The sequence below is a fragment of the Ostrinia nubilalis genome, chromosome 13 (genome assembly GCF_963855985.1).
Source record: "Ostrinia nubilalis chromosome 13, ilOstNubi1.1, whole genome shotgun sequence".
Classification (NCBI taxonomy): Eukaryota; Metazoa; Arthropoda; class Insecta; order Lepidoptera; family Crambidae; genus Ostrinia; species Ostrinia nubilalis.
Genome location: NC_087100.1, coordinates 7,423,794 through 7,447,513, shown reverse-complemented (window position 1 = coordinate 7,447,513; position 23,720 = coordinate 7,423,794). Strand labels below are relative to the sequence as shown.

General features: G+C 38.0%; 4 protein-coding genes across 4 annotated transcripts; 3 read left to right on the top strand and 1 right to left on the bottom strand.

Moving 5' to 3' along the window:
• The first annotated feature begins 606 nt into the window (after positions 1–606).
• LOC135077471 (uncharacterized) lies at positions 607–3,216 on the top strand. Its single transcript, XM_063972020.1, has 5 exons — positions 607–928; positions 1,011–1,937; positions 2,051–2,283; positions 2,414–2,592; positions 2,685–3,216. The coding sequence occupies exons 1-5, from the start codon at positions 876–878 to the stop codon at positions 2,838–2,840; spliced, it is 1,548 nt and encodes a 515-aa protein (XP_063828090.1). The 5' UTR covers positions 607–875; the 3' UTR covers positions 2,841–3,216.
• A 2,581-nt stretch (positions 3,217–5,797) lies between these two features.
• Positions 5,798–8,569, top strand: LOC135077142 (uncharacterized). The gene is made up of 4 exons (XM_063971700.1): positions 5,798–5,875; positions 6,200–6,355; positions 7,409–7,562; positions 8,165–8,569. Exons 1-4 carry the CDS (start codon positions 5,828–5,830, stop codon positions 8,338–8,340), a joined length of 534 nt encoding a protein of 177 aa, XP_063827770.1. The 5' UTR covers positions 5,798–5,827; the 3' UTR covers positions 8,341–8,569.
• Positions 8,570–10,265: 1,696 nt separating this feature from the next.
• On the top strand, positions 10,266–12,158 carry LOC135077141 (uncharacterized). Its single transcript, XM_063971699.1, has one exon. The coding sequence runs from the start codon at positions 10,347–10,349 to the stop codon at positions 12,114–12,116; it is 1,770 nt and encodes a 589-aa protein (XP_063827769.1). The 5' UTR covers positions 10,266–10,346; the 3' UTR covers positions 12,117–12,158.
• A 2,634-nt stretch (positions 12,159–14,792) lies between these two features.
• On the bottom strand, positions 14,793–22,226 carry LOC135077488 (ADP-ribosylation factor-like protein 4C). Its single transcript, XM_063972042.1, has 2 exons — positions 22,162–22,226; positions 14,793–16,777 (listed from the first exon to the last, which is right to left on the bottom strand). The coding sequence occupies exon 2, from the start codon at positions 16,709–16,711 to the stop codon at positions 16,082–16,084; it is 630 nt and encodes a 209-aa protein (XP_063828112.1). The 5' UTR covers positions 16,712–16,777; positions 22,162–22,226; the 3' UTR covers positions 14,793–16,081.
• Positions 22,227–23,720: the final 1,494 nt, after the last annotated feature.

Sequence of the window (23,720 nt, the reverse complement as noted above, 5' to 3'; positions counted from 1 at the left end):
CAAACCTACGACCTTCCGCTTGCGACATAACCGTTTCGTAATGCAGCGATTCTAATTTAAAAGAGAAAGAAATGCATAAAATTAAATCCATTACGTTCTTTAGTATGTCAGGCTATACACGTGTTGTTCCCACCAACCAACCAAAAAATGTAGGATGCTGGATGACCATACTTGCAAAATGAAACAAAATGTTTCTTAGATGAAAATCAATATTAAATGAAAAGCTACCAGATTTCTTACGATAGGTAAGTAGTAGTAGTACCTACCTACTCTAAATATTTTTTTTAAGGCGTGAAAAAGTCATAAAAAATGTTGGACACTACGATTGGACATGATGACATGATGCGTTTTCCACCAACGACAAAATAAACAAGAGATTGCAATTATTGTTGCAATGGATTGTAATTTTTGTAGCGACATGAACGCGCTTTTGTGTCTTTTGAAAAATGATAGTGACTGGCACAAATCAAGTCAGCCTCGACGAGTATTGCCAAGAACAAAAAAGAAGAAGAATAAGAAATGATAGTGACGTTTGCTTGATGCAGAAGCCATGGCGACCCATTTAAAAAAAAAGCTATTGAATGACACTGACAGATGAGAAAGATTGACAGTTTGACAGATTTGAGCCAATTTAATTTGAGCACAGGCTTTTGAGGATTGTTACATGTGGGTTTGTAATTTATTTGTGACAAATTATCACACGAAAATAATTACCATTGCTTTATCCAACCTAATTCATAAAAGATTCGAAGTGGTTATAAGTTACTTTAAACAATTTTAGTAGGTATTATCGCTTCAGAAGATAACCTCAAATAATTTTGATTTTATGCTTACATAAATCATTGAAAATATATTCAAATTCATAAAGACGAGCAATGGCGTTAAATGTGGTTGGAAAACTTTTAAGGCGGAAGGATCTTTCGAAGCTGTAAGTATTATGTACATACAGTTACATACACAGTAAAATGCTACCACGGCACTTACTAATTAATTACCTATTCCATTTGCAGATTCTACTATGATGTTAAACAGTTTACAACAGAACTAAGTTTGATCAACACAGTCAGCAAACCTTCTGTTAGCACATGTTGTCTGACTCAGAAATTCACACAAACAAAATTGCAAAGTTTTAGTCACAGATTTTATTCTATAGAAGCTGTTGAGCAGAAAGACATTGATGTTTATCGTAATGAACACAATATAACTATTATTGGAAAAGATATACCCAATCCTTACTTGGATATTGAGAAGAGTGATTTTCCTGATTATATTAAAAACTTTTTAAAATCACAAGGTTTTGAAAAGCCCACAGTTATTCAATCACAAGCGTGGCCAATAGCACTAAGTGGCCAAAACTTTGTTGGCATTGCACAGACAGGCACTGGGAAGACCCTGGCATATTTGCTACCCGCAGTTGTTCATATAAAAGAAAATGTGGCAAAAAAGGGTAGAGGGCCGAGAGTTTTAGTTCTGGCTCCTACTAGGGAATTGGCTCGCCAGATTGAAGTAGTGGCTAAAGACTTCCAAAAGTTATTAGGAATCAGATGCGCTTGCATATATGGTGGAGCGAATAGGAGTACACAGGCCCAGATACTTGAATCTGGTGTAGATTTAGTGATTGCCACTCCAGGAAGATTGAATGATTTTCTTATGAGCAGGACAACAACTCTGAATAGATGCACATACGTTGTGTTGGATGAAGCAGACAGGATGTTGGACATGGGATTTGAGCCTCAAATCAGGCAGGCCCTGGAGGGAGTACCATCTGAGAGGCAGATCCTGATGTTCTCAGCAACATGGCCCAAAGAAGTCCAACATTTGGCCAGAGATTATTTAGGCAAGTTTGTTCAGGTCAATGTTGGTTCTACAGAGTTGTCAGCAAACCACAATATAACTCAGCATGTCCATATTTGTGACCAAGAAGAAAAAATGGACAAGTAAGTTTTTCAGATAAATCATTAATTAAAAACAAACACTAATTTATGTGAATATTGGTGAGAGACAATTTATTACATTTCCTTAATTTACATAAAGTGTACTACATTTCCAGGTTCAAATCAATAATGCATAACTTGTCAGGTGATGGTTTTGGTAAAATACTGGTTTTTACAAACACAAAAAAGTTTGTGGACATGTTGAGTATGATGCTTCGAAGAAATGGGTGGCCAGCAGTGGGTATCCATGGCGACAAGACACAGCTTCAAAGAGATACAATCATAAATAAATTCAAACATGGCAAAACAAACATTCTTGTGGCCACCGACGTAGCTGCTCGTGGACTAGGTAAGCAAACATTAAATACTACACTTACAAGTTTGGTAATATGGTATTTATTTTTAATTGTGATTGTTACAATTCATTATCTAAATTGAAAAGCTTCGAATTAAAGTCGTGTCTATTATTTCATTTCCAGATGTTGATGGAGTCACACATGTTATTAATTTTGACTTCCCAAATACTTCTGAAGACTACATCCACAGAATTGGTAGGACTGGTAGACAGCAAAACAAAGGAGTGTCCCACACTATACTGACATATGAAGATGATCGTCAAGCCAAAAATCTGATTGCAGTTTTAAGAGAAGCAAATCAGGTAAATAGATAAAAACATGTTTACTTTGTTCTTAAATTCTCCTATACTGTTAGGAAAATTGAGTAAAATATTTACTTTTATTTACTTTTCAGGAAGTTCCACGGGAATTAGAAAACATGGCTCGCAGTTTTGATATGTCGAAGACAAATAATAGAGAAATGAAATACAAGCCTAAGCAGTATGGTTGGAATACAAACAGAAGGTTCAATCGGTTTAAAAGGAATGATAGATATGATGACCGTTACTAATTTATGTTAAAATTGTGTACTACTTAGTAAACTCGTAATTTAAATTAATGCTGTTATTTTTTGTAAATACTGGGCTGTTTAAGTAATATGAAATTAGGTAGTAATTTTAGATTCACCACCTGTTCCCATCACAACCTGTTGTACATACCTAATAAAATGGTCAATCATGTTCATTAAATACTAAGGATCTGTAAGTACCGACTTTAGCCAATAATTGGAACTGGTCCAGAACTCCAGATAAATCATTAGAGAACCATAACAATAGCGGTCTAAAATCATTATGTTTATGTGTTAACTTTTTAGCCTATTTGACCAAAATACCACAGATCTAGAGATCTATCTAGCCATATTTTATTCAATAAACATTTGACTTGTAGACTGGCTGTATTATTTAATATTATCTTCCCTGATCTGTTCTATCCCCTGGGCTACCCTCATCGCGATTGCGCGAATTTTAGTGATGTGTGTGGCCTAGGTATGTGACTGCACCAGACAGTCTGCCAATAGAGAGAGATGGCGGGAGATCGTGCGGAGAGTTGTATCCGCCTCTACAACCGATGTGAACAACGCCTCAACGTGACCACGACCGCTCTGCCAAGAGCGTAACGAATAGGAAGAAGTGTGGCCTAGGAGTATGGAGAAGTTAATTTTTTAAAAATCATATGCCTTTGCCTATCTAGGGATTGGTTACCATGGCGATGGATTGACGTAACCGAGCGTCACTGTCTGTGATTTTCATAACAAACCAAATGAATTTATTTGCATTACTAATTGAAGAAAAATATTGCTGTAATGGCTCTACCGGACCTCGATGTTCGGTCCGTACTGGATGTTGTTGAGGAAAGTTTTCAAAGGGTTGGCTTGGTTAGTATCCAATTATTATTTTTATGCTTAACTTCTAGGTTTACTTACCTACACAAGTAAAAACGTTTGCTTTGGTTCATAAGACCGTATGAAATATTATCATCTTCACTATTTGGTCTCAACTACAGGAGTACATCCTCTCATATACAAACAAATAGGATATTTTATTTTGTCAATACTCACCACGATAGCACAGACCATAGGCAGACGGGTTGGGTTGGGGAGATCTTATGTTCGCATACTTACTTATTTCTCCCTTTCGCCTCTTACTAAATCCACGGGAAGAGGGCGTGGTCCCATTCTGCTCTGGCGGAATCACACGGCCATGCGTTGAGTTGCACACAAAACAGTTTCATATTCAAATTGGTTCGTTACAGAAAGCGTATGCCATTCGCATGATCTATGCCGGAGAGCACATGTTGGCCAAAGACGATTTTATCAATCAGGTTCGACGGACTATTTCGGATGTGAACTCTAGCTATTGCGAGATAAACGTGACCGGTCTACTGCTCGTGTATGATAGCTACTTCGTACACATTATTGAGGTTTGTTGAATCTGTTTTATATCCTTTAAAAAAGCGTAGACAGCGTAGACATATTTACCTATCGATATTTTATTCGTTCGTTTCAGCCGAATGACGTGACTGCTGGACAAGTGGACAAAGGCTTTCCCCAAGGATTTCCACAAAGATCCAGCCGCCATACCTACCGCATCCAGGCACCTCCCGCGACCTTCACCAGATCGTCGGTCCATCTAGTGGGAGGCCTGCCCTCACTACGTTTTCGATATTTTATTACATTATAGGTTTTGTAAATAAATAACTGATACATATACTAACTTCTGGTAGTTCCGGATCGCAACTTAGTTACCTAGGTTTTAAATAAATCAGTCTTACTTTACTGCCATCACATACGGTTACATTCATAATATAGCCATATCCTATCTCCAAATCTAGGGTTCCGAGGACACAGTCCATAGGCAGTTGCGGTTCCTATTCCAAAAGGAGCCGGAGTGGATAGAGCACATGAATCGTCTTGACGAGGAGGCGGCCATCGCGTATGCGAAGGCGGTGGAGGAGGCTTTGGCCGAGGGCGAGCCCTGTGAGATGGAGGAGCCGCAGCCCCAGCCGGACAGGAAGATGTTCAAACGCCTCAAAATGCTGATGGTTTACCATTCCATAACCACAGTAAGTCTTTGAACTTAAGTGAAATTAGCGCTGCGTCACGAGACCATCGACCACGACACTATATCGCGTATGCGAAGGCAGTGGAGGAGGCGGCGGCCAAGGGCGAGCCCTGTGAGATGGAGGAGCCGCAGCCCCAGCCGGACAGGAAGATGTTCAAACGCCTCAAAATGCTGATGGTTTACCATTCCATAATCACTGTAAGTTTTTGAAGTTTTGTGAAATTAGCGCTGCGTCACGAGACCATCTACCACGATACTACCTACATCGCGTCGCGAAGGCAGTGGAGGAAGCCGCGGCCGAGGGCGAGCCTTGCGAGATGGAGAAGCCGCAGCCCCAGCCGGACAGGAAGATGTTCAAACGCCTCAAAATGCAGATGGTGTACCATTCCATAACCACAGTAAGTCTTTGTTTAGTGAAATTAGCGCTGCGTCACGAGACCATCGACCACGATACTACATCGCGTACGCGAAGGCAGTGGAGGAGGCTTTGGCCGAGGGCGAGCCCTGCGAGATGGAGGAGCCGCAGCCCCAGCCGGACAGGAAGATGTTCAAACGCCTCAAAATGCTGATGGTTTACCATTCCATAACCACGGTAAGTCTTTGAACTTAAGTGAAATTAGCGCTGCGTCACGAGACCATCGACCACGACACTATATCGCGTACGCGAAGGCAGTGGAGGAGGCTTTGACCGAGGGCGAGCCCTGTGAGACGGAGGAGCCGCAGCCCCAGCCGGACAGGAAGATGTTCAAACGTCTCAAAATGCTAATGGTTTACCATTCCATAACCACAGTAAGTCTTTGAACTTTAGTGAAATTAGCACTGCGTCACGAGACCATCGACCACGACACTATATCGCGTCGCGAAGGCAGTGGAGGAAGCCGCGGCCGAGGGCGAGCCGTGCGAGATGGAGGAGCCGCAGCCTCAGCCGGACAGAAAGATGTTCAAACGCCTCAAAATGCTGATGGTTTACCATTCCATAACCACAGTGTCTTTAAACTTAAGTGAAATTAGCGCAGCGTCACGAGGCCATCGACACTGTAATGGCAGAGACATTTCTTAATTTTGCATTGCATTGCATTTTGTAACATTGTTGAGTATGTTATGTATAACATAATATGGTGGTAGTATCCCTATAGAGCGGACAGTGCCTGGTTTTATCTACATAGAAGTTTCTTCGCTCTGAAATAGAGTTGCGCTTGTAATTCAGGAGTTATTTTTGCATGCTGGTCATGTATGTGCGATAAATATTCTCCAAACGGAATATGATATGAATCTTAATTAATGTGTAATTAGTCATGTTTCTTCACAGCTGTGGTTTGACGATTGGCGAGCGGTCACGGCAAGGCCCCCGTCGCTCGTTGGCAGGCTGGACGTCTACGGACCCTTGGCAGAACACATGGAGCAGTTGCGGATCTGCATCAACAAACTCAACAAGCTTTGTGAGCTGGCCAGGTCTGAAGAGCACGTAAGTTCTATTAAAAAACATTTTAGGTATTTATTTAAAAACTTGATTGAACAAAAACTGATACAAAGATGGAATTAATGCTAAAAGGCATTCTCTGCCAGTCGACTTTTGGGTCATGCAGATTGCAGAGGTGCGAGTGTGAAAATTTCATTTTAAAGAATGTGCAGCTTATGACACTGTAATTTTTTTATTTAACTTTTTACTCAGGTAGGTATACCTATTTACCTACCTAGGTCTCTTCGGTAAGATTCCGCTTTCTTCAAGGCATCCAATTCGTTTTTCTGTCACCAAAATATAAACATAAGGTTCTTTCCTGAATAAAAAGTTTTCTGGCGTTTAAGTTTTCCATAGGGAATTAGGGAATCGCTTAGTTTGCCCCAGTTAGAAGGAATGTTGTGAGGAGTTACACATTTTTGGTAAACGTAGGATATTTTCATTTAAACTTATCATTGTACAGAGTTTGGTTACAGGGGGTTGTTACATTTCATGGGTATATTTGTACAGTAACTAATAACTACTAAATGAAAGCTCTTAAATGTCAATCGTCATTAACCCTTATCATTTTGTATCTTACAGCGATACTCGCGTAATTTTATGCATTGTAGAACAGAATCCTAAAAGCGAACTAAATGCCATATGGCATTCTCTCAATGTAATGTTTTACTAAAACAACGTAAATTGACTGGGTCTTACAGCTGTCATTCGAAGGGCTAAGCGCAGTGGACCCTAAGATGGAAGGGCTCCCAGAGGTGGCCCTACTAGACTTCCTGATGCAGTCCCCTCACATCCTTGGCCTCCGCTTCGTCGTCCATCTACACCGGCGGGTCGACGACTACGTCTTCTATTGAGCATAAATAGTATTTGTCATTTACAGCTGTCATTCGAAGGGCTAAGTGCAGTAGACCCAAAGATGGAAGAGCTCCCAGAAGTGGCTCTACTGGACTTCCTGATGCAGTCCCCTCACATCCTTGACCTCCGCCACGTCGTCCATCTACACCGGCGGGTCGACGACTACGTCTTCTATTGAGCATAAATAGTATTTGTCTTTTACAGCTCTCATTCGAAGGGCTAAGCGCAGTAGATCCAAAGATGGAAGGACTCCCAGAAGTGGCCCTACTGGACTTCCTGATGCAGTCCCCTCACATCCTTGACCTCCGCCACGTCGTACACTTACACCGGCGGGTCGACGACTACGTCTTCTATTTCGGTGAGTCACGAGTGTCACGACTATTGAAATGAGAGCACGTAAAGTACATTACACCTCATTACATTAGCACGTCTAGGCTTTATGTTACCGTAATGTCTGCCGGCGGTACCGTAATTGGTAGGTCTTTGTGCTTTGGAATTTATATTTTTTAGATTTTAAGATTTCAGTAAGTATACATAAGTAGGTACCTACTTTAGTACCTATTTTCTTCTTGCTGGGCGAACATTAAGACCATATAAGTGGCATGTTAGGTAGACTCACCTTATTGAACGTGGTTACATTACAATTTGTCGTAGATTTAGGGGATCGTGCAGTTTCTTCTTCGCTAAAATAAAATACCTAACAACCTATATTTAACTAAGTAATGTTTATATGTAGGTAGATAGTAGAAGTTTGAGATTAGTAGCTACACGACAATTTTTATTAAAGAGCTAAAAACTCACCTGCGAACTAACCCTAACTTTTACGTTGCTTTTTCATATATTTATATTCCAATAAGTACATTAATGTTCAGACAGATTTATCAAGTGGCGAGGCGTGTAAAAGAGTCTTCAAAAATTTTAGCAGCCTATACTTATTGAACATTTTCCTTGAATCTGCAGAAATGGTCTGGCCACTACCGACCCACTTCACACCCCGGCTGCTATACAAGCTGAAAGTGGACGACTCCTTCGTCGAGCCTCTGCCGGTCATGCCGTGGGAGCTGGTCAAGGTGGAGAAGGAAGGCGAGGAGGAAGAAAGGGATGACCAGCAAAGTGCCAGCGATTCCAGCGATTGATAGAGACGATCGACGCCTATCTTACTTAAATCGTGTTATAAAATGTTCTTAAAGTAGCCTAAGTAGTTATAAATCGCAAAACCATTTCTTTTAATCAGAAATGCACAGTTTGTTTAAATTTCCTTAATGTAATCCACAACGGGATATCTAGTCATTTTTACCGCGCATTTTATATTCTGTTTTAAGATTAGGTAATTTGGTTCCGTGAATAAATAAGATTTGTACTTTATTTAACCTTGCTTTTATTGCTCTTATCTAATTTCCTAGACGAGTCATCTCTACACAAGCGATACAGTTGTTGCTATAGTGATATTGATTTGTTTCATTTCCCTGCACCGCAAAGTTCTTTCGCGAAGTGAGCGATGGATATCGCTAAAAAGAAAAAGCGGATTAAAAGAACAACAAGAAAAACAATAGCTGGTATTAAATTACCACCAATTGAGCGAATCGGTGACAGTGATATAAAAACTATCGTCGATGTTGATCCAAGCTTCTATTCCCTGGTGGAGGGTCGACCCATTAGACCCAACAACTCTATACACAAATACAAGCAAAACATAAAAGAAGTGGCAATGAAAAGGACCGTTCACGGTTTTCTTGTAGACGAAATTCTCAGAATAGACAAAGAAATTGAAATGGAAAGGACAATTTATGAAACGGCCTCGAAACATTTCGACGAGTATCAAAATAGTTTTGATAAGTTTTTAGCACATGACAATAATAAAACTATTGCTGTTATGAAGAAGTCCGATACAATGGCAAAGGATTTGGCAAATCAAACTGAGGAACAAAAAAAAGCTAACTTCGAATTGGCCACAATCAGATCAAAACTGCAATACATCGACGAGACATTATCAATTTTGCTGTCGTTCCAGACTTTCCTGTACAAAGCATCTCCTTATTTGTGGCAAGAAAAAAATAAAATAAAACTGGATGAAAATCGTACTGAAATCTGTTTGATGAATTCAAATATTTTTACGAAAGTTGATATTGATTTAGTAAAAGAAAGATTAAGCCAACTGCCGCCTCCCCAGTTGTATTTCGAGCAGCCTGATCAACTGCTCAAAGTGTTCGGGGTACTAGAGAAACAAAATCTGAATTATTTGCTTGTAACCGAAGAACTCACTGTGGAAAAAAATAAATTTCTGAAGGCGTTGGACAGTTTGAAGCTATTGTTAAAACAGGAATTAAGCTTCATAGAGGAAAAAGTAAGTATTATAATTTAGTTTAGTTTTAGTAGTTAAGTTTACCTACATAAGTACCTACCTAAGTAGGTACCTAATAATGTAGTATAACAAATTACGAAAATACAAACATTTTATTAATAATGGAACTTATTTACAGGTTAAGGAGACACTAGAGATAATCAAATTGAATGAAATAAGAGAAATTGAAGTCAAAGAGATTTTCTACAGGATTTTAGAAGAACGAATTCAATATTTAGTCTCATCTGAGATGGCGTTGCAAATTTTTAATTACGTTGAGTTTGCTTATGAACACTTGCTTGCACCAAATGAAACTGGTCTCAGTACATTGGAAATGGCTCTAGCTCTGGAAACAGAATACGACAACTTACAGTTGGATATATCTGCGTTCGATTTAAACCTTATAAAAGCAATAGAAAAAGAAACTTATGAAAATAGTGATAAGGAAGTAAAACAAGCCAAAGAAGCTGCCAAATTGCTCAGAGATGTGGATAAGTTGAGCAGAAGAATGAAGTCTTCCTTTGAACCTTCAAGAAAGCAGCTTCATTATTAATTAAAAATTAACTCCAGATTGCCAAAACATAACGCCGTGTTTTGTTTAACATAAAAAGTATTTTTAAGTGCAGTGAAAAATTTTACACTAAAAAGTTGTTAGCCGGAAATGTGTAAAAGCTGTGGATGAAAGTTTTCAACTATCAAAAAATCTTCTGACATTGACACTAAAAGCATACACGAGTTTTGTAAAACGATCTTTTAGATATTTTTAATTAATAATTACTTGTTATTAGTTATTTCTTTATAATGTCTTGTTTAGAGAAGAAACGTAAACCTATGGTGCCTTTGAAAACTTTAGATGTAATATTTCGACGGCGTTATGTACCAAACACACAATTTTATTTTGCCAATAGAAAACACGCCGTTACCCAAGAAATAACGAAAGCAAAACGAACTAGACCCTTTCAGGTTCCACGGTCGGAGAAATTATTATCGTACATAAAATATAGCGATCGCAAAGAAAAGCTATGTGCGAGGGAAAGATTAGCACAACCTCTACACCTGAAAGATAATTTGAGAATAGCAGCAACGAGGGACATTTCCAAGCGACTTTTTCTGGAAGAACCAGCCGACGATGTTCGAGCAGTGGTCGAAATTCATCCAGAATTTTATACGGTCATTGAAGGGCGCCCCTTGAGATGCTTTGACGACATAAAAGTTTATACAAACAACATTCGAAACTACGCCATGAATCGCCAACAAATTGGATACAGGCGCGATTTGGTATTAAAAATAGAGCAAAGCATGGTAGAAGAGTCGAAGCAAATTGATCAAATAGTTGAAAATCTAAAACAACACATAAAAAACTTTCAAAAATTCTTAACGGAGGACTATAAAAAAGCATGTGTGAAAGTGTCAAGAGCTGAACATGTTTACTCAGAATTAGTTGCAAAAAATTCGGAATTTCTCGGTTATGTATCGACATTATCGATTATGAATAATATTATATTCAAGTTGGATGCCATCAGAGGAATTTTGAAAATATATCGTAGATACTTAATATTTGTCGCTCCATTGCTATGGAGACAACAAAACGACGAGACTCTCAGAGGAAAAGTGCAGTCGATTCAATTTGAAGCCGGTGAATTTGCAACTGACAATGATTTGGTTGAAACTTTGGGAATCGATAAAATAATTGAAGCTGCGAAAGTCGAGTTCAAAAAACCACTACCTAACTGCATGTACTTTAAAAAACCAGATCAAATGATTTACATTTTCCGCACAATGGAACTGCAGAGCCGGGAATATTTAAAACAACTTGCTAAAACAGACGCTCCGTTCAGGATATTGCAGGAACGTATCAAACAATTGAAGCAAGCCACAAAACAAGAACTGGATTACTTTCAGTATTACATAGACAGCATACATAATGAGATCGCTCGGGAAACATACAATGAAAACCATTTACAGGATAAGTTTTTTCGTATATTGAATGAAAGCTTCTATGACAGTGTAGCTAGCCCTAGTACACTGAAAATGAAAATTTGTATAGAATACGTTTACGAGCAAGTATTTGGAAAATGTGAGGAGGGTCATCAAAGTATACAAGATCCTATGAAAATCTTGGAGGTTATGTACGAAGATTATAATTTGCGTCTTGATTCATTAGACTTCAAGATTGTGAACCAGGCTCGCAACGATTTCTTCGCTCAGGATTTGAAGATGATGAGGAATGCGTATAAAGCTCAGAGAGAATTAAGAGCGTTCAGAGAGATGACTAATGCCATGAATAAGGCATTCTTGCCCCCGGCGAAGTATAAACGGCCGGTGTTTAAAAAGTTTTTGGACAAGAAAAGCCGCATCGCACTGGTAGTTGCAGAAAGGAGGAAATCGCAAATGGAAAGTGGAGAGCGCCCTAGGGCCAGAAAATATAGATTAACACCCGAGGAGAGGGAGGGGCTCATGTTGTTTACCGAGTGGTGCGAAGGAATGCACCCGGGACCTTATTTACGAGAGTATTATACATTTGTAAAACCAGCTTTCGAATGGGTACCCCGCAAGTCTGTTATGCCTTAACATTGTTCTTGGTTTATTTTTAACTAAATTAAATTAAATGTTGTGCTGATCAATTGTTGTATTTTATTTTTCTTACTAACTAGCTTCTGTTAATCATCATTACGTAAGTACCTATACGAACTTATAGTATTATTTAAATCGATTAGTTTAGCACTCGACTTTTTGGATCGAATTCGAAGTAATGATTTGTAGTGATCATCAAATTGTTTTATTATCAATGATAGATAACGATTGTATAGATGGTATTTTGGCATTTCGCTGGATTCGTTATTGAGGATAATATTAATAATCATATTATAGAAAACTACGTTATTAAAGGATTAAAATAGTAACGATCGCATTATAAATATTCATTATACTTAGTTTATGGTCTGTTCAATAATACGGAGTCAATGATACCTATACCTAGATAATTCACGAAATCTCGATGGCTTTACCAATGCATTTTTATTACTTTTTGCGGTCCCTTGATTGTACATTTATTTTGTAATTGGAATTTTTATTTGTTATACAATGGACAACGATGCCCAATCAGTTACTATTGCTATCCCGAAGCCTCGGGAGTGTGAAAAATCAGCTGATCGTCTCTATAAACAAGTGAAAATTAACACAATCTTGAAGCGGAGTATGGAAAAGCGCTGTAGAAGATACACAAACGAAGATTCATCTCGTAAATACTCGATCACTGGCGATAAACCATTGACGTTGAAACATTTTAAAAGAGATGAATTGTTGGTGCCTTTCAAAGTTTACACGAAGACGCAAGAACACGATAAGCATAAGCAAAAACTAGCAATAAAATATAACGAAAAATATAAGGTTATTAGAACTGATTTACAAAAGAGACTTCACGTTGAATACCCTCCTGACGACGTTAACGCTGTTACTGATGTCGATGAAGGATTTTTCAACTACGTGAATGGGCGATCCCTTAAAGATCGTGTTCCACTTTTTAAATCACTTAAATTTGCCCTCGCAGATCTAGTAAGAATAAAGCAAGAGATTGGTACAAGAAATGATGCAATCTTAAACATTGAGACAAACTGCAGAAATGAATTAAAAATGTACGATTTAAGCCTCAAGAGATTCACGGAGCAAGCTAAATGTTTCGATAACTTTATATCCGAAGATTATAGAAAATCAAAAGATTTTCTTGACGAATGGGATAAATTGAAAGTAAAACTCAATATAAAGATTTCAGAACTACAAAATGTAGCTGCTGAAGAATTCACAATAATATCTAGACTAATGGGATTAGACTATTTGTATGGTGTACAGCAAAAGTATGGAAGATTTTTGTATTATTTATCTCCACCTAGTTGGCGTTCAAAGAACAGAGAATTCGCGCAGTCCGTTGAAATCGAAGCCAAGGGTTTTGATTTAGGCTGTTCAAGCGAAGAAGAAACTTTCAAAGTTATATTCGACAAAATGCAGAGAGAATGCTTTAGTAATTTAGTGAAACCTGTTTTGTATTTCAAACATCCACACGATCTACTAAATATATTCGATGGAATCGAGAAACAGGAGTTGCATCATTTTACTTACGTGACCCATTTGGCCCCGCATAAAAAGATGCTTAAAGAAGGCATTGTGTGTTTAAAAGATATGATGAAACAAGAAAGTGCTTTAGTTGCAAGTTTTATAAAGCGAATTGAGACACTTCTTGAATTCAGTGCTGAAAGGTGTGTGCAATTAGAAACGAAGTTTTTTACCATACTCAATGGGTTGTTTTACGAAAGTGTCGGAGCGCCTGATGTTTTGAAACTGAACGTGCATCTTGAGTTCTGTTACGAAAGAATATATGCCGAGAAACCCATGAATTTGGATATAGTTACGATGGCTAGGGCAATAGAAAACTTTTATATGGATTATTCAAAGCGCTTGGAGGCCATTCATAGCAATGCAGTGAAGCGGGCTGTTGCTCAATGCATACAGACAGAACGTCGGAAAATGAATAAAGCGAGGCACGCTGCAAGAGAGCTACTTTCTTTTAATAGATTGGAACGAGACTTGATGCGCGCCCATGAACCTGTAACCCACGTCCAATCGTTTCTGCCGCCAATTAAAGGGGCTAAATTTCAAAGAAAGGTCAAAAGACAATATTCTACAGCACTTAAAATACATAATGAAGATCAGAAGCCTTTAGACGAGTCAGAAATCGAGTATCTCACACTCTTCACAGATTGGACTGAAGGGGACAATCCTGCTAAATATCTACATAGGCTAGAAGATGAAAACTAATTGTTTATACCTGAAAAAATGTAAATATAAAAACACATATTATTATTGAAAACAGATTTTTATTTACGGGGAATTCATATGAAAAACATCTATCTATTTCCATAAAACATAATAATAATATGCATATTGATATAATAAATGAACATATTAATTTTATGATAACAAAATGTACAATACTACTCATAAAAATGTTTGGTTTCATGGTATTGACGAGTAACTACTTGGAATTTACATATTTACAAAGTGAGTAATACAAACTCTGGTAAAAGCTTTATAATTTTATCGTTACAATTACAACGGCTTACAATTAACTATGTTATACCTGTAGGAGTAAATAAATAAATAGTTAAAATGATACTGGTATTAAGTCATCCTGATAAATTAATGTCCTGTCAGTATAAAACGCATTGACGATGTACTGGTCAATCGATCAAATCACTTTTGTTTCTTGTGGAAATCCTGTTTAAAAAGTAGACTCCAATATTGATACGAATAGTTACATCGAATGCATTTTACGACAAATCAGGGATTAAGATTCCAGATAGCTCAGTGTAATTGAAATATAAATCAGAAATTAGTAAATTAAATGCCCATTTAGTTTCATTAAATCAAATGCGCAGTGAAAAGTTTTAGGTACCTATAAGTACATTAAAACACATCGTGGACTAAGTAACTGTTTCTAGGGAATATTTACACTTATTTACATACGAAGAAGCCGTCCAAACACAAACATTAAAAGCCTCTTTAAAAAGTTATACATAGAACATCACAATAATTTAAATAATCTACAGACTAAATTGTCGTAAGTTGCTACTCAAGAAACATTTGGTATGGACGTTTAGAAGGGTTTAGTATAGCAGGATGAAGATAAGGGTATCAAGAGCAGAAAGTAGGGACCAGTGTTACCTATATCTAATCTACTTATTAGGTACGTACACATAGTCATTATAACTCGCAGTCCGCACGTTTAGCCAGCCAAAGGGATCGTTCATAAAGTGCATTCAACGTGCTTATGTTTAGCGCGAAGATTCCCAAAATCATTAAATGGTCCCACAGGATATTGTGGTCGACAAACTTAGCTGTGTTCTTGAACGTAACATTTTAAGCCAAGGTTTTGTCATTTAATAAACCTACTTTCCTGAAGACTGAGGTTTATCCATCCATTCCTTAAATTACGTAACTAATGGCTAGGTAACTTGAGGCTAATTTTCAAAGACATTACATGAAATAGCTACTTAGGTCTCTGGATTGTGTTTAACATTCCTGTTTGGTATTTTGAAAGCTTATGAACATAAAAATAAAGTTCATAGTTCTGTTCGCACCAAGCCAGATGTTACTAGCTTCCTAGTCAGCTAATGTTTGAAAGCTAGCCTCGTGTAGCCCGGCTATTACACAGTAAAATTACTTCAGCAACAACACATGGTTATGGAACAAATGTTATCTTATTATCTTCACCCTTCCCCTAGCTATTTTCAAAAGAAAATGACTAGTAGTTAAATTAGTTTTATCAAAATATTCATCTCCGTCAAAATGTTCAGTATAACTTGAGCAACATTATGATGGAATATTTTCATAAGACGTTATACATCTATAGTAAAAACAATTTTTGGTGTTTTAAACTCGAACGTAAAAACGTCCGCAACGTGAGCATTTTGAATACTTAACTCGCAAACCGTAATGAATTGGTCAAAGTTTTCGACCGTTATACGAAAGCGCAAGTCAGTTTATCTGACCCGTTTCTTCTGCAACTTAGCTAATTTTCTCCTCTTGAGTATCATCTCGTAAAGCGCTTCCAGGCCTTCGTGGAGGCCGTCGCCGGTGATGGCGCAGGCGGGCTGCACGTGCCACGCGTGCGCGTCGCGCGAGCCGTGCGGGGACGACACCAGCTCGTGTAAGCCCAGCAGCTTCTCCAGCTCCCGAGGCTCCTTCGCCCCCGGTAAGTCTTGCTTATTCGCCAGCACAAGTATCGGCACGCCGGTGTTGTCCGGCGACTTGGCCGTGCGAATCAGTTCCATTTTGGCCTCTTCCATCCTTTCGACGTCGACCGAGTCCAGGACGAAAATGATGCCGTCCGTGCATCTCGTGTAGGACTTCCAGAGCGGCCTGAGTTTCTCCTGGCCGCCGACGTCCCAAACGAGGAAGTTGACGCCCTTAGATTTCCCGATGGTGCCTTTAACTTTCTCGCAGTTGAAGCCTATCGTGGGGACGGTGTTGAGGTACTGGTCGAACTTGAGGCGGTAGAGCGCGGTAGTCTTGCCGGCGGAGTCGAGCCCCAGCATGACGACGTGCAGCGTGCCCTGGGCCGTGGGCAGCGCGTCCAGCAGGCTGGAGTTCTTGCCCATGTTCGCTCCCATGCTGCGTGCGAGGCGGCTATCTGACACTGTCGTCGGACCGCACCATCACGAGCAGTTGGCCCTTACCTGGAACGAACAAGAAACAACTGTTAATAATTTACGATTACTTACAAGTTGTAAACGAATGAGTCCCGCAGGCATTCAATGGAATATGACGAATATGAAATCATATTTTTAATGGAAAACGCTCTTATGATAATACTTTTGATTAATAACACTGAAATGAATTTACTGTGGGTGTTGTGTAACTTGTATAACTGTAGTTCCGGTGGTTTGTTTGATGTGTCATTATGAATTATTTTTTACGTATGAATATGCACGTATAAAAATATTGCATTGCAATTAATATAAGATGGAAATATCTTTCACAATCCAATTAATATAGCTTCTTTACATGATGAAAAGTATAAATGCCAGCATAGGTAGCTATTGCATCCCATTCTATTCTGGTTGCGACTGCATTGCGCCACAAGTCGTGGCCAAGACTCGTATTAATAGTCACTTGTAGAGATAATGCTGTTTATAAGTGGTCATCACAAACTGTGTTGCAGATGTGCCCATTACAACTTCCAAACATCTATCGATGCTTGTAATTTTAGAAGTTTTATTGATAGATTTCATACTTATCAAATGAAGTTAACTAAAAAAGTATTACAAAGTGTTTTATTTTGTTTGTGGTCTCAAATCCATTTATTATTTATACGATTATGCATAAGACGTGCATTTTCACCAAACGTCTACCCAACACTCGTTACCGAAGCTGACCTGCAGTTATGAAAGCTAACTTTATCGCTTCATCAAGACGCGCTCTACTCTGAAAGTGTAGAGTCAGGAAACACTAGACAAGCGCGAAGTTTATAAAAGTTAACGGTTCCCGGTGGGGATTGTGGGGGGAGGGGCGGTCTCAGACGAGACAAGATGTCGCCATCGCTCGCGCCCTTTAATAATTATTCGCGGCAGACGAGTCGACTACTTTTTGCACGGAGGCACCGGCCGGGTTGCTGCACAGAAGGGTTATCAAAAGGTTTTTTTTGGAGGTGATACAAGAATTTAAGCATGTGATAACTTTAGAAGACTAATACCTATGTCATGATTCAGACGTATTGTGATTTAGACGAATCTGATCACTGTATTCATACAACATATTATTAAATTAATTCATACAACTAAATGAAAGAAAATAGAGCAATGGAGTAAAACAGATCCCTTGTATTCAACAAAGCGTTGAAATGGAAATGAAACCTCGCGTACGTTTCAAAAATTAAATTCTAGCAACCTGGAAAAACAGCGAACAATTCCGAACTTTTCAGAGGTTGCCTGTTGGATTCGATTTAACTTTGGACATTGAAGTTTTGACATCCCTGCTGGCAAACTGCGCGGTACACCTTGCCTGGATAATTTTGATCTTCTGAACGCGGGCGATGACCCTGAGGCGATCGCGCGCAAATTGCACGACTCGTCGACAGTGTCAAGCGACCAGTCTGGACTTTGATGTGACAGTCGACATTTTTCAGCGAATAACAATACCTGGGAGTAACAAAGACGTGTTTTTCGACTCATTTGTAAGCTATAAGCTGCATGGTCAAGATAAATTGGTTGCACTTTGTGGACAGGTTGGCAAAGACTCGCACGAGTATTTTAATGGCTATGTGAAATGAAGTGTGTAGATGCTTCAGTTTTAAGGGATTTAAGTCATTTGTCTTTGAGAAAATTTTTTTCAAGCGTTTTGTATTTTGCAAAGTACCTACCTACCAAAATACATAGTAAGAAAATATTTTTTGAAATACGCGTGCTTTTCTCTATATTACAGTGGCACAAGTCTATAACTTCAATGCTCATTGTGTTTTTGTTGTCGCTTGTTTGTATGGTAGTTTCGGCGTTCTCTTGCGCAGGCGCACAACAATGTCATGGCGAGATAATGTATTCGACCTGTGCTCTACTTTTACACTCTTTAGCTAGATGTCGTTGCTCTATGACGAATTTTCCTCTGCTAAGATTTTTGGGAGGCATGTAAAAGGTTTGCTTTATTGTTAAAAAAAGTACTCTAGTTAGTTATTAGGTTACTTTTCGTTTTGATCAAAGAAGTTTATAAAATTAGTTTTGTTGTAGGCAGTTTTTATAGTTTTTCACTATTAATCTTGTGGTAGGTCCGATTTCTTTAAGCACGTGTTGCTTAAGCTGCACTACGCATCGAAAGTTTTCTACCAAATTCGAGGTCGTATAAATCGCAAGTGGGGCTCGAATGTCGGTGGGACTGGGCCTTCGACCCGTCTCGAAAAACTAGTATTGCAACTTTTGGTTTTGTTCGGCCGACTTAAACTTTTCGTAGCTAACAATGAGAAATGCTAATGTGAGATTTGCTGTCCGTTATTATTATCTAACGACTTTTTTCGTCTTTAGAATAACAAGGTCAAAAATTGTAAGATGAGAATTTAATAAAAAGATGACATTTGAGATTTGCATGGATATTACCACTTCTATTAAATTAAATTGAGTAGGTAGATAGATTTCTCTGAATTCATTTATGTTAATTTTCCAAATGGTAACAGAACATATTTAAAGATTTCTGAAGATATCTTTCATCTGTATTCTAATATTTCACATGAATATTTATCGCTTTTGCAAATTAGATCAGTCGGCAGGGCAGGGTTAGTATGTCGACAGATCAATGACATACTTGTTATTGATAACTAAGTTACTGATAAGGATAATAAATGCGAATGACTGGTCAATGGCGTATGCAGATTTCATTTTCTCAGATTTTTATGATGGCTATTAATTAAATACTTTCACTGCAAAGTTGTTTAAAAATTTGTTAATTTGCATCGTAAAAAAATACCTCCCAACATTAATTACTTAATGTAATTTTCTTTTTAAAAATGTTATTTTTGACGACAAGAATTCATAATGGTGCTAATGGTTTCGCATATGCAAATTGCAAAGTAGTGTTATTGCAGTTCCTTTTTCGCAGCTGCATTAAAATCTTGCAGCATGAATACGTTTCAAGTCCAATTCCCAGATGTTCTTTAATGAAGTCATTAGCATATACTTAGTAACAATACCGTTTTGCATTTCGATGTTGCTGCTAGAGTCTAGACGGAATGCAAGCGAAACGCATCACCTGTTCGGATCACGAATTCACGATCTCGCGTCGTTACTCCGTAATAGCATGCAACAAGCTAGCATGCTATCAGATTGTGTATCAGGTGCCTCCCGGGTCACAGAGTCGAGAGAAAGCACTCTGATGGCGGCCCTTTACTTTCTCCCTAGCCACGCCTAAACACGCTTTTACAAAACAAAATGCTTGTTGACAAACTTAGTTTTGTTCAATCCCTCTTAAGTTTCACGACGAGTCGACATCGATTTAGAACGCTTCTCGATTGTTTAAACGATCTTACTTAAAACGTCTAAAGTTGGGCGTTTCTTCAAATTGTAAAACTTTTAGTTTGGAGTTAATCAATTTCGCTGTCTCAGAGTCTTGAGTGTTGATAGCACAGCCGATCGAAATTTGTCAAATGTTTAAGCTCTAATTCTGGGACGTGCACGTGCATACGTTATTAAGTAGAGTCTGCTATGGCGTCTAAAACTTAAAACTTAGAGGTAATTTAATTTCTACCTCGAAATAAAATCAATGTCCGCCACTGCTCTAGCGAGAATTGGCAAAACATCCTATGATAGGTACGTCAGTTCGTTTTTCGAACTGTTGCTTCACTTTGTGGTGAGTTAAAACACGCATCAAAAAGCTATTATCTCCTACATGTTTTGTTCCCGATTAGTGTAAATTGATAAGTGATCGATTTACGCTGTTCCGAACGCAGTCCAGTTACGCAGTTCCGCTATCCAACCTGGTATGCGCGTGCGCCGTATACAGCGACCACCGGCAGACGAGCCTAGTTTGGCGGCAATGGTCGGCCATAACCCACTGCACCTTCCGGTGATTAATATGCTGACGGCGATCCGTGCTAAGTGCAATATCCTGGGGCTAGGTCGGCGCGTCTTCCGTAAAGCCATCGACAATTTGCAAAGAAACACTTTCGTGGCCTATTGGTTAGAGTTTAGGACTAAAGTCGTGGGTTCAATTCCCAATGCGACTCAAAAAAGTGTATTTGTTCTCAATTTCATTAGGACATAACAAAAGAACACGTTTAGTAACCATGTCAGATATACCGGCCTATAGTCTGAAGTTCGTAGGTCGATATTAGTTATGCTTAGAAAAAGTAGAGAATGTAGAGTATTGATTGATTATCAAAACTTTAATTACGTAGTAAAATGAAACGATACCTATAAACACTTGATGAAAATTGATTTCACAAGTAGGCAGAGTCGTAATGCAAAACAGCTGTGCTCAGAGTAATGGTCAGCTGTGCTGTGTGGTAGAGAGATCCACTATCGTGCACAGTTATACACTGTGTATAAAACGGTTAAAACACGTCCAAAGACAGCCTCGTAATTTTCCTTTACAACGGTCGTTTTCGCGGTAAGTAGGATCATTTGAATAGCTGTTAAATCTAGTAGTTTTAAGCATGTATTGAGGTAACTAGACCTGATTTCAAATAGTCGAGGATAGGTCTATTGATCAAAATATGCGATGTGCACTACTAATTTAACTGCTAGGGCAATAATTATTTCTATTTGGCCAAATAATTATGATTATTTGCATCTGGCCAAATATGATAAACTATTGCCTACTTAAAAATAGGATCATTACTTATTTATTCAAAAGCTAGTACTCGTAGTAAAACTTTACAGGTTATCAATGTTTAAATTTAAATCGTTAATAAATGCAAAGAAATATGAGCAGTTTTACTTTTTAACATGCATTTTCACTTAAATATTAGAGCTTTTTAGACAGACATTAAACTCATTTCTTATTCACAGTGCCTGAAATTTCAAGGCACATTACAAGTATAAGAGATGTGTGAATATTTTGAGAGATAATGGAAACAACGTAGAATGCAAATGAGCAGCTGCTTGTTTAAGGTATGTTTGTATACCTTTTTGCATACTCTTCTTTAATCATACTCGTTTAAGAGTCTTCGTCTCACCAATTCAATGTTCCAATGATCTCTCTACACTTTAAATGATATGGGATTATTAATACACAGCCGTATTCTTTGTAAGAAAGCAACAACTCATAAAAATACCTATAAGTGCATTGACTGACCGTAGTTTATTCTTTTATATGCATTTAAGTGTACACACCGGATAACAGTTAGGTCATAAAGTGGTTTCTAATTTAGCAAGCGAGTAGGTACACGCGTATGTATAAAATGGTCAAAAGAAATAGTAGTCATTAAAGCGACCATATTAGCACGAAAGTGACGAAATATGAAACCGGTTTTTTGTAGTAACTGCAGTTCATTTAATTGAGTATTTCGTTTATGAATAACTGATTATCAGATTTTGTTTTGGCTATTTAAATGTTATAAGGAATAATAATTATAACTTACTCGAATAAACTCGATGTAGTCGTCTTTGCACCGAGTGGGCTCCTCGCTCCTCAGTATCAGTATATGTATACCTGAAAATAATAAATTAAAACATTAATACTCTGTTACTTTGTTCTCTCTATAATCTAAAAAGTGATAATACTATCTATTTCATTTGACATTTCAAACAGGATACTATTTTAACAGTTAAACATAAATAATATTTTAATGATCGAAATTGGCAGAATGTTTCATGTCGTGTTTTATGCGCTATTCAAAATTATTTTTGTGATATGTGTGATTGAATGTTCACATTGTTTAGCAAATATTAATATTTGTAACTAAGCTGCTATAATGGGCTATTCGGTTTTTATAGTTTAATTTTAATAATAGCAACATTTCATAGAAACAAAGAAACGTGCTGCAGTTAATTGTGCGCTCTATGACTTCCTAGATATTATCTTCCTGATATTTTAATGCTTTGGTAAATTAAATGCAGACATACGGATGCTAATTTCCGTCTCATCTTACTGGTAATGAGCATAGAGCCAAGGCATAGAGTTTTCTACTAATGTTCTTAATGGAAAATTTCAGCCTTGGACATATTATTATGATAATAAGTTTTTGTAACGAATGTTTTGAATTAAAACCATCACTTTTATTACCCCATGGTTTTGCTTATTGCGTTATCCACTAAGTTAATCAATAAAGAAGGAAGAAATGTTGTTCATGTAGAGACAGGTTTTAATCTTTAAGTTAACTGATATAACCTAGTATATGTTCGTACATCTTCAAATATGCCTTGAAAGGCATATTTAAGGAACTTGTCTCCACAAATGCCTATTACTCATGAAGAGGACATTATATTATGCGTCTTATAATTATAACATTACCCCGGATCGCTTCACGGGGCGGGGGCGGGCGCGGGCCGCGGATGTCAATTTCCTCCTTCCGTACCCACGTCCTAATGGAAGATGTAGAGGAACCCTTCTTCTGAATCGTTGAAGGCTGACAATTTCTACCTACACAGTGTCAGACCAAAAATATGCGTAGAAGATAAATAGACCGCATGCCCATTGGATTCGCAAAACGTAAGAAATGCAGTCGAATTTTTGGCAATTTAAAAATAAATATCAAATAATCATACAAAAAATACGACCGTACAAAATTTTGTTTTGCTGTTAACGTTGTTATCGAATTATAGCTTCGCGAAGATCACGACAATCTGTCAAAAACGAAAGTCGCCAGTAAAATTTTACGAGAAACGCAACAAACGATGAGATTTTATGTAGCAGAAACGTGGTTAAATAAACAATTACGTACATGGAGAGCTCAGAAATAATGCAAAGGTGCCATCGCTTACGTCTAGGGTGATGTTGAGCACGTAACAAATGCTACATGAATAAAGATAAGCCCATTTGCTCGTGAGATTTGTTCAAAGTTTCTTCCTGGCTTAAGACGGAAATATTGTGGCTTTTTACCGCGCTGAACGGTTTAATAACAACAATTCAAAGATTATACGCCAGTAGCATTACCATTATACATTCGTAGGCAGGTTCTCTGAATAGAAATTAAAAAAC

Excerpts from the sequence above, each read along its gene's own strand:
- LOC135077142 (XM_063971700.1), top strand. The coding sequence starts at position 5,828 with ATGTTCAAACGCCTCAAAATGCTGATGGTTTACCATTCCATAACCACA. Across the intron at positions 5,876-6,199 it reads TTTACCATTCCATAACCACA|CTGTGGTTTGACGATTGGCG; the intron begins GTGTCTTTAAAC and ends GTTTCTTCACAG. Across the intron at positions 6,356-7,408 it reads TGGCCAGGTCTGAAGAGCAC|CTCTCATTCGAAGGGCTAAG; the intron begins GTAAGTTCTATT and ends TGTCTTTTACAG.
- LOC135077471 (XM_063972020.1), top strand. The coding sequence starts at position 876 with ATGGCGTTAAATGTGGTTGGAAAACTTTTAAGGCGGAAGGATCTTTCG. Across the intron at positions 1,938-2,050 it reads CAAGAAGAAAAAATGGACAA|GTTCAAATCAATAATGCATA; the intron begins GTAAGTTTTTCA and ends CTACATTTCCAG. Across the intron at positions 2,284-2,413 it reads CGTAGCTGCTCGTGGACTAG|ATGTTGATGGAGTCACACAT; the intron begins GTAAGCAAACAT and ends TTTCATTTCCAG.
- LOC135077141 (XM_063971699.1), top strand. The coding sequence starts at position 10,347 with ATGTCTTGTTTAGAGAAGAAACGTAAACCTATGGTGCCTTTGAAAACT.
- LOC135077488 (XM_063972042.1), bottom strand. The coding sequence starts at position 16,711 with ATGGGAGCGAACATGGGCAAGAACTCCAGCCTGCTGGACGCGCTGCCC.